General features: G+C 31.6%; 1 protein-coding gene across 1 annotated transcript; it reads right to left on the bottom strand.

Annotated features, from left to right (window-relative positions):
• Window positions 1-2,553: 2,553 nt before the first annotated feature.
• Window positions 2,554-10,068, bottom strand: LOC108771947 (RCC1 and BTB domain-containing protein 1). The gene is made up of 10 exons (XM_018537370.1): window positions 9,981-10,068; window positions 9,685-9,911; window positions 7,703-7,876; window positions 6,966-7,221; window positions 6,777-6,904; window positions 6,428-6,694; window positions 5,835-5,959; window positions 5,539-5,636; window positions 5,337-5,467; window positions 2,554-2,694 (listed from the first exon to the last, which is right to left on the bottom strand). Exons 1-10 carry the CDS (start codon window positions 10,066-10,068, stop codon window positions 2,554-2,556), a joined length of 1,635 nt encoding a protein of 544 aa, XP_018392872.1.
• Between the last annotated feature and the right edge of the window lie 1,118 nt (window positions 10,069-11,186).

The following is an 11,186-nucleotide window of genomic DNA, read 5'->3' as shown; positions in this document are numbered from 1 at the left end:
TATATATATATATCTATGTATGTTCCATTTAGCACCTATACGCTCGCAAACATTATTTGACCTTGTTTAATATTTAATAACTAAGGATAAAGTGATTACATGAGCTTTACGAGCGTTAAGTGGGACGCACCATGTTTCAAAAGTGAATATATACAAGAAAAAAAACTCTTTTGAAATCATCGCATATCCATCCGCCGTTGACAACTGTATGATGGTTTAACTTATTTTTATCTTTTTCTAATTCTTAAAACTAGAAAAGGATAGAAGTAAATTATAGTTGGTAAATTAAATTAAATTAAGGTAAATCTATATACTGAAATAGAGAATAGCGCGCGTTATTCTGTATATTGTTACCAACATTCGATATTGCAGAGTTAACAAATTGTGGCTAAGACCTGAACAAACGCTGAATAGAAACAAAGAAAAATAAATTAAAATTTCTCCTAATTAGGTACAAAAAGTACAATAAAGATACATAATAAAATTATAAAACTTTCATCGTACATCTTCTAGAGAATTTTTAACACTACAAAGTTTAATTTACTCTTTTAAATGAAGAGATATTTATCTTTAGTTTTTCTTCTTTTTAAATTCTTCATTCTTGATAAACATACTTTTCAATTCCTTGATATGTATTTATTCCATTAAATCTGTTTTTGCACGTTATAAAGAACTTGGCATTTCCTAATATAAACTGTTTGTAAACGAAATCTGTTGTTTACAGTTGAAAAAATTGTAATAAAATAATATACCATAAATGATAATCAAATGTACGAGGTCTCAACAAACTATTCCGAAAATCGAAAATTGTTAGAAAATATTACAAAGTTATTATATGTATTCATATTACACATTTATATTTTTATAATTGTAGCAGTTGGTAAATAAAATCAGCGAAAAATTGGCATAATCACAAATGCGCATAATCAACATTCATCGATATGCTTTATCACAGAAATAGTAATAAAAAAATAGAATAAAGTTTTCGCAGTTCAATGGACTCAACAGTATGTACACATGCCGTTAATCAATTTGTTATACAGTTTATGTATATATACAAATAATATTATGGACTTAAGTCTCAGCAGAGAAAAACCTGAGAGAGGATATAAAGGCCTTCAATTATACCAGAAGATTTGCGGATTATCGCCGTATCTTTCTTCATTCTTGATGCCGACGTTTCGTGAACCATGCTGTTTACTTCATCAGGGCGAGGGTACTTCAGTATCAGTGCACCTCTCGTCTTGATGAAGTAAACGCATAGTTCACAAAATATCGGCATCAAGAATGAAGAAAAGACACAGCGATAACCCGCAAATCTTCTGGTATAATTGAAGATAATACCCGTGAAAACCTCAAATGCGTGATATGAAGGCCTTTTATCTGTAATCGCAAAATCCTGTGGGAATATGACCCGCCTTTTTTTCCCCAGCGAAAGTAAGTTTTTCTTTGTTCAGTGTATTAGCTGCTTGTGTGCAGGATAAAGTACGTCAGAACTTTCTCGATCCTCAAGCTAGTCGCTTGTTTTTGTAACAAAGTAAAAATGAAGTTTCGTTATCTGTTGGATAATTGCTGTGCGAGTTCCTTCATTCACAGCAGCAGGGCATGGACTACCTTGGAAATTAGCCCTGCATCCACGAATATTAAAAGCTAGAACCCACAATGCCTTGCGTACTACCGCCCTCTAAAAAAGTAGATATAAACTATACAACAATATTCACATTTTTATGGCGTTCATGATGGAAATAAATCGCTAAAATCGTTAAAATCTTTATTAATTTGATAGATTTTGGTTATTTTAGCGAACTGTTTCCATCCGTAAAAAATGGATATTGTTGTATAGTTTACATTCATTTCTTCAGATGACAGTAGAGCACAGCATTTTGCGATTACAGGAAAAAAAGTCTTTGGGTGTTTACGACAAGCCGTCGGATTTCTATTCCAACTGAACAGTGGTACTCAATTGATTCAAAAAACTCCCTATATAGTCTAATCGGATTCTGCGGTGACTGTCTCAGGAAGTAATTCAGTCAAATTAAAAATTCGACAGTTTGTCAGAAACACCCTTTATGCGCGCTCTCTTTCTCTCTCTCTCCCCCTCCTTCCTTCCCTTCTCCTTCTCCCTTCCCCCCCTCTCTCTCAGATTTCTCTCTGGTCTTAGCTATCTTTATAAAATCATAAATTTATACTCTGAGATTAATAAAAGAATCAGTCATACAAATGAATTGTCAAAATGTACTAGACAATGGCTGCGTTCAACAGAGAAAACTAATCGGTTAGCGTTTAGTGATTTCTTCGCTAAATCTAAGTGTAGGAATCAATCATATTAAAAAAAAATCACAACAATAATTGATTAACTTTCTCTGCTGAATGCAGCCAATTTCCACGACTAGATGTGGTCGCGTCCATTTATACTCACTTATAAATACTAATAACGAAATGCAACTAAAGTACATTTCGCGCGTTATAATACATAATTATATTCATATAAAAATAGACATATCTAACGATTTTCGTTTTTGTCGAGGCACATTATCTCCGAGGTAAAGAGAATTACGTTCTAAAAGCTCCTTTCTTGGCCGCCTTAATTATAAATGCTTTTACTATTTCGTACTTTAACTCGACGAAATCTTCTGTCTGCGTCACAGCCGTCATGTGATTTAAGGCAAATTTGAAGCAGACGTTTTCTAGCTCCTAAAATATTGTCAATGCATTCGATTATTGCATACGTATAGATAACAGAGGTGCGCATTACTTTAAAAAAATAACGTATTACCGTTACCTTGAAAAGTAACGATTCGTTTCTTTTTTGTTACTTTTTTTTATAATGCTAAAGTTATGAAATCTTAAAATATTACATTAGTTGATAATTAACTTAATATCAAATGTGAAATAAATATTCAAACTTGAAACTCTTCAGTCTCTAACTAGTTTGTGTATGTATACAGAGTAAGCTTTTTTTTAGATTAAACTTTCTTACAGTTTTACTAATTCTTTATTTTCTTAATATTGTTGTTTTAATGTATTCATTTTTATAGGAATTTAAATTAAACAAATTTTTTATTAATTTGTTAGATTAAACAAATAATATATTAAACGTTAATATTCATTGTTTTCAAATGTTAATGTTCTCTGGTGAAAATAAATCGGTGAAATCTTTGTCAATACATCCATTTCAGTATAATTTATAATGAAATGAGTTTAATTGATGAATTATAATAATTGATGGAAATTTTAGCAATTTATTTCTACTAGGATTATTTTTATGTATATTTCTATATTTATTGCCCATACCAAAAACTTAAAGTGTGCGCGTGTATGATCTATTAAATAAAAGTTATAAAAAAATAGGGAACTAATATAAGGTACATGATACTGTGACCGTCTGACTGAAGTTGAAAAGCCACCCAGCAGATTTAAAAAAGAACTAAAGTAACAGTAAAAGTAAGGGCTAAACTCGTTACCGTTACTGTAAAAATATAACGATGTTACTGTTAAACAGAAAAAAAAGTAACGATCGTTACTAAAAAAGATAATGAAAACATTGGGGGGACGGAATCAAACTCGAATTATGAATCAACCGCTTACCTTACAGCATAGACATAGTATAGATAGACCGAGCATGCGGCGAGAGACATGGCAATCACGTGCAAGAAGAAGGGAACACAATTAGATTTTTCGTTCTCTCTAACAGAAGAAAGTGGGAGTACGATGCAGCCCCCACTTTCTTCTGTTAGAGAGAGAACGAAAAATCTAATTGTGTTTTCTCCTTCTCGCACGCGCCAGCCATCGATATCCTTGTCTGGCATATGGCAATGCTCGGTCTATCTATACTATGTCTATGCCTTACAGCATGAAGGCGTTACAAGTAATGCGTTCCCAACCCTAGTAGATAAAGGCGTATGATATGTATGTATGTACTTACAAAAAAACATAAGACAAGAAGATATAAGAGTAAATCTTCAAATTAGGGGATCTTTGCCTAATGATCTTGACCTTGATATATTGTCAAGGACATGACCCTGAGTAACCTCCAACAAGTTTTAGCCGTTAATCGTTAAAAAGTTATTATAATAAAAAAAAGTTTAAAAATATGTCTCATTTTAATACAATTGTAAAGAATGTACAATTATGATGAACGAACTGATAAATTCTTTGATATTATGAGTGCAATATACTAGATAAATAATATACATATATAATAATATGTATAATAAGCAATATATCCACTATAGATAGTAAATTTGATTAAAATTCTAAATTCATATATACTGTGACTATTTTTTATTTTAAAATTCAAAACATATATATATCTCCACCTCTCCCTATTTCAGGAGTGCACGATTTTCACACGAAGCGCCTTTGTAGGGGGGAGAGGGATGAGAGTAGTGTATTCGTGGATGCAGTGAGTTCCGCCCTCCCTGCGGGAGGGCTTCCCACTACTGTTAAAAATAAATTGACCCAACCTATTTTTTGGTGTGGGGTGGCCCTCGCTTCGCGTGGAAGTCGTGTGGCGTGTGCCCTTTTGCAGGAGAGTGGGAAGGTCGCTTGTTATTCATGCCATTTTGAGCTCATTCAATGCAATTTGAACCAATTTGCCGTTGTCGATCCATCTCAAAACTTTAATTGTTAATAACTTTTAATTTTAAACTACAGGTGTGCAAACGAAAAATCGAATAGTTTTGAAATGTGCAAACTTGAAAAGTTATAAGCAAAACAATTTTATGAATGGGAGTGCTATTCATATATACGATATGTCCATTACTGTACGTCAATTTAGACTTTTCACACGAAATGTCTTTGTAGGGAGGGAGGAGGATGAGGGTAGCGTATATATGAATGCAGTGGATTCCGCCCCCGCCCTTACAGAGACTCCCACATCAAAAAATGGGTTGCTCAGGGTCATGTCTTTGATAATATATATCAAGATCATTGGGGGAGGTTCCCTGATCTGAAGATTTATCGATCTATGTAGTAAGTAAATCGGCTAATCACAGTAGAAAACATAAAATTTTCTCCATCTTTAATATTCTCCATCTATGATTGGCCAATTTGTTTACCGCTTACTGCCTTACATTTTTCGATGTTCTGGCAAAACACATATTATAGTTAACGGAACAAATAATAGAAGTCGCGATAGTTTCATGCTGTAAGCAGTCGACTCGTGATCCGAGTTCGATTCTATCCCCCCCCCACATGGTTTTTTTCGCGTTTAAGGAGAACATCGCTCTACTAAAGATTAAGAACTAATTTGATTCTGTATTTAGACAGATAAATATAGATAGAACTAATGTTTTATATATATGTATATATAAATAAAATATGAGTTTGACTACCTTCTCGTTAAACTCGATTGCGATGTTGTACAAATACGCTACATTCGATACGGTAATTCCTTGCTTTATCATCTGCATACAGCGTTTCTTGAGATTAAAGTCACAGTAGCTATCAGCTAATTTCCAAAGTTCTGTAACAAAAAACATTGTTTCAATCATGAGAGTACTTAGGTTGATAATAGTTTATAATATATTGACTCACCAATGACTTGCTTCCAGGATAAATTAATTGTATCTGTATATAGATAATTCAGAAAAGCCTTGTAAACAACATATGAAAATTGATTATGTTTGATGACACTGTTGGAAGTGAACAACAAAATGAGCAAAATTTTGAAAAATCTCATAAACATAAATAATATTTTTGTTAAAATGTTTACTGTGTGATATCTCATTAAAAAATTTCTTTAAAATTGCTGGATTTTTAGGTACCTATTTTAATTCAAAATTGCAGGTAACATTAGAAGGTAATAAATATTCTGTTTATTAAATGGTTACCTTTCGTTGCTTTCTGTCCAATCATGTGCAAACATGGATTTAAAATACTCAGAACGGATTTTCAAGATGGCCTTGTGCACATGGATACATTGGTCCTTCATTTGTATCTTGAGATCGCTGGTCGACTGTGTCAGAAAGGAAAAAGTTGTTAGAGAAGTCGAGAACAAAATATATTATTCAGTTTTAACAATCGAAGTGTTACATTTTAAAACTAAAAAATTTTTTTCATCTAAAAAGTACTTTTTTTAATTTTTTAACAATTCAAACTGGTAACACTATATTTAAAATAAGATTTAATAAACAATGATAAATATTACAACTACTATAAATGAAAATATTAGTAATTATATAGATATATATGTATGAATAATAACCATGTACGTATAAATGTACATTTTTTGCGTTTAAAAGACGACATCAAAATATATGTCACAATTTTAGATTTTAGAAGTGTTTGAGTATATATTCGTATTTAGATCTCTGTTTTAGTTGTACTGTTTTTCATCAGTATTGTACATTAATTTCATTGTATGTTTCAAATACAAGACAGAACATTCGAAACAAACAGATGCGGGACAAAAAACAAGACATACGGGATCGTCGAATGCAATTCTCAGGCATTCCAATATGTCACACTGTTTATTCTCACGCAGGATCAACGGTTTGTGCATAACTCTTGATAATGAATGGTATGCAAACGCTTCATATATGCTCGAGAACGGAGTGATGATTGGGCTTGTAATACTCTGATCGCGGCACTGACCCCAGATGTAAATACGTTCTGCCTCACCGACAGCGATGCTTATATTATTGTAATGTAGAGCGGCGATATCGAGCACCCTTCCCATTTCATGTTTTACCTGACCAATAATTGGATTGATTATCAGTTCTTCTTTCCTTTTCTTATTTTTATTAATAAGATGACAATAAACATGAGTTTACCATGACTGGAGTAGGGGTGTCCGTCTTGTTGCCTATTCCCAACTGGCCGTGACTATTGCTGCCCCAGACGTAGAGCTCTCCTTCGTCCGTGAGCGCCAGCGTGTGAGCGTATCCGCAAGCCACCTTAACTGAAACAATACCGAAGAATTATTCAATAATTCCCTTTTACTTGGTTGAGACGAGAATTACCTATCACAGTGTTTTTTAACGAAGTGACTTTCTCCATTTTAAAACGGGCGTTGCGATTGCCTATCCCCAACTGACCAACATCGTTATCGCCAAAACAATATACCCTACAATTTGTGGTGACGATCATAGTGAAGGTATCACCACAAGAGAAGCTGGCAACTTTGTTTGTACCCAAGCAGTTGACAAACCTGGGTACATTGTCAAAATCTTCCCAAAAGCGGACTTGTCTACAATTATGTCTTCCCCAAACGAATACCTGAATTTGTTAAAAATCACTTATAAAAGAATACACGTATTTAATAATATATGATCGAATTTAATTGAATTTAATCGAATTTAATTGAACCAAGATTTACAACATGAATTTTACCAGAACAGTCATTCAATTGATAAAAGAAGAAAAACTGGAGTACATCCTAGGCATATGCCTTATTTCACTATATCAAATGAAGATATAAACAATTATTAAACTAATAGTAAGAGATCGAAGCAAAAAGAGGAATATTTTACAAAGTCAAATGTCTTAATCTAGAACTTATTTGAATAGGAAGATCTATCGCTACTGTAAGATCTTACAACCGCTACAACCGCTTGATACCAAGATCTACAGGGAAAAGGGATAAACAACAGCTATGATTAAGCTTTAAGAGAAAACAATAAAAAATAAAACACATTCTAACAGAATTGGGCTACATATGTAATAATGGAGGATTGTTGTATCTTGGTTTTTTACTTACTTCGCCAGCATCAGTCAGAGCCACAGAATGGCAACTCCCGCATGCAATATCTATGATGCACGTGGTGACCCTACAGCTTGCCCAAATTGGTATCTCCACTAGAGTAGGCATTAATACATTATCTAGAGCTTCGTACCCCAGTTGGCCATAAGAGTTGTTACCCCAGGAATATACCTTCCAAAGATATCGTTGCTTAATTCAAACTCTCACAAATGCGTTGCGCTTTGAAGATTTTATAAAATCTGACAATTTTTCAAAATTGCTGGATGGATCATTAAAGAATAATAAACAAGAGAAATCTAAGCGTCTTTTTGTACAAATATAAGCAAACTGTAATTAGTTTATCTTTAGCTACTTTATAAATTTATCACAGTGAAATTTAACGCTTAATAAATTCGCATTTAATGAAAATTATGTATGTATATTCTAAAGACAACAAATTGGAATTATTTATATTCGGAAGAGATAAATCATCAAACTTAAAATATGAATTTAGGATTTCAAAATAAATAAAATCGTTCTGTATGTTGATTTTTTAAATTAAAAAACTATAAGAATAACGTTGAAATAATCTAGGTTCAGCCCCTTCATTGCTTTAACAATAATAAAAATGTAATTATTAAAGTTTTTTTTCAAAATAACGGTCTCCAGCCTTCAGACAAGCATTGCACTTATCAATCAAAGAACGAGTGGCTGATTAACTTTGTGCATCTATATAATTGTTTCACACGCTTGCATTACTCTCCATTTTAATAATTAAAATTATCCATTTTATATACTTTTTTCTTTCTAGAGCAAATAAAATCAAGAGATATTTCGACATTATTTATTTCTGTAATTCTGTAACTTAAGAAGTTCTTTAAACAAAGTGTTTACGAACAAACTTCCACTTTCTTCGCAAAAGCGGAGAAAGAAAACTTACAAAGACAATTTTTGTTTATTTTAAGGTCATAAATTCATATTGTAAGTTTGATGATTTAACCTGAGGGCACTCCGTGTATAGTAAAGACACCAATTAAAAATCTATTTGAACTCCAATATAGATTAAAGTTACCAACTGCTTAAATTAGGAGAAACCCAAATTTTAATTCTTCGTCCCATTTTACAACACGTCCTAAATTTTGTCCTAAATTAAGAATATAATTATGATTTATATCCTTCTTTTAGGTGTGAAAATAATAACTGAAAATAATAAACGAAATATAATTTTCAACGTATGAAAAACTATCTTTGATTTTTTTTTATTTAAAAACCAATAGTATTTATAAAATATATTTAGTAAAAAAATATACAATTAAAAAAAATAAAATGTAAATTCTCTCGTAAATTGATATAATTTTTATTATGATCTCATGTAATGTTATATTTTAAATGTTGTTAATTATATTTACAAAAATTCTCCAACAATTGATCTCTCAACCGCTTGTGAGCAATTTCGTTTTCTCTATATATTCATCAAGCCACAACTATATCTCACTGAGATTCTATTCTTTTACATCAATATTAAATTGTTAGGCATTTAATGTTACTACGAATATTCAAATATTTGAATGGTGATGCTGAACCATAATATTACTAAATTTATACCTCTAATCTTAAGTATGTTTATATATTAAACGTTTTACATTGCATACGTTAAACATTTTTTAATTTAACTCTTACTTGCCGTTTACTTTTATTTTATCATTGACTAGCAATAAGAATCTTTTAACTTTATTTACAAATATAAAAATATAACATTGTATGTTTGTGTTCCACTTACAATTATTTAAAAAATGTTTATTTAAAAAATTTATTAAAATTTAATTACAAAAGTATTTTTTAATGCTCTATCCTTAAGAAGTTGGTCACCTTAATATATGTGTGTGTGTGTGTGTGTGTGCGTGCGTGTGCGTGTGCGCGCGCGCGTGTGTGTGTGTGTGTGTGTGTGTGTGTGTGTGTGTGTGTGTGGCATGTGTGTACAACCTTCTAAGGCATTATACCTTTCCATTATTTGTAAGTGCCAGAACGTGATTTCCGTGACATCCACTGTCAATATCAATACTGCCATAAGCAAATGTCCTTACATACTTTTTGCACAGGGCCTTTACTTTCACTGGATATAATGTAGGGATTTCATTTCCAATTCCCAAACAACCACAATTATTGCTACCCAAGCCATATACCATGTCATCCTTTGTCACAATTAAAGCTTCATTACCTGAGTCACCTGTGTTAAAATACGAGTAAATAAGAATGACATAATGTGTGTACAGGGAAAGAAAAGAAAGTGAATTACCAAATACAAAAACCATATGAATACATGATGCAAATTCTGGTTCTAATAAACTAAAAATGGGCCAGCTACTTAGAAGCGAGGTACTCATGTTGTCTGTTACTGGATCGTCTCTTTACAAGTATTGTTTTGTTTTTTGATATTTGATAGCTGTTTTTTTTATACAAGAAGACATAAATTAATATAAGAATGATACCATATGTACCCTTTTTTATATATTGTAAAAGTTTACTGATAATGAAATATATTAGATGTATTATATATTTGTATTATAAATATACAGCATTGGCAAAAAATATTAAGTCCTACATTATTTTTATTTATTTGGAATTGTTTTACCTGTACTATATTATCTATCGGTTACCGGTATTATACACAAGTTTAAAGGGCTCTTGAAACAAAAGCTAATTTACAGCAAATGCTATTAATTTTTAAGCTACAATCTTAAATAATACTTAATAAAGTGTCTAATATTTTTGTATACAATAGGTGCGAATTCAGCGGATTCAACAGTTGAGTGAGCATTCGCTGTTATTGGTGTATTCTTTTAGATCATCCAATCAGAATTTTAGATCTAGAAGAATGCACCAATAACAACTATAGCGCCCACTCAACTGTTAAGTCCATTGAACACACCCAATATGATATATAACTTATTTATAACATAAAATATATTAAAGCAAAAAAGAATTAAATCTAGATAATATTTACACATCATCATTAATCAAGTTTAATATTAATATCGGTACTTGTATTAGGCTGGGTTTATGCTTCTTGATCCCAAAAGATCCTAAAATTCAACCAATAAAGCCGCCAGTTCTAACCGAAAAGTATTGGCTGAATTTTAGGATTAAGACGAAGCATAAACCAGACATTAATTGCTAACGTAAAATATATGTTTTATAAACGCGATTAAATCCGATTTTATGGTACTGATAATCGGACTTAACTAGCGTTTATGCGAAGTATTTTTGTCAGCAGTTATTATATATATCATGTTATTAAACACTCGATTATTAATAACGTGTAAATGTAATAATCGTAGCAATAGTAAAAAGCATTGCCTTTTCCATAGAATGAAAGGTCAATCAATCTTTAAAAATATTCTCTAGCCATAATATTATAAAAATTCTACTTTTTCCTTATTAGACTCTTTTTTAATTTTTTATTAAATATTAATCTTAACCTCACCTTCAACTGCTTTCAACT

Source organism: Cyphomyrmex costatus, unplaced genomic scaffold (assembly GCF_001594065.2).
Source record: "Cyphomyrmex costatus isolate MS0001 unplaced genomic scaffold, Ccosl1.0 scaffold17, whole genome shotgun sequence".
Taxonomy (NCBI): domain Eukaryota; kingdom Metazoa; phylum Arthropoda; class Insecta; order Hymenoptera; family Formicidae; genus Cyphomyrmex; species Cyphomyrmex costatus.
The sequence above is the reverse complement of the archived record's forward strand: the minus strand, read 5'-3'. Positions and strand labels throughout refer to the sequence as shown.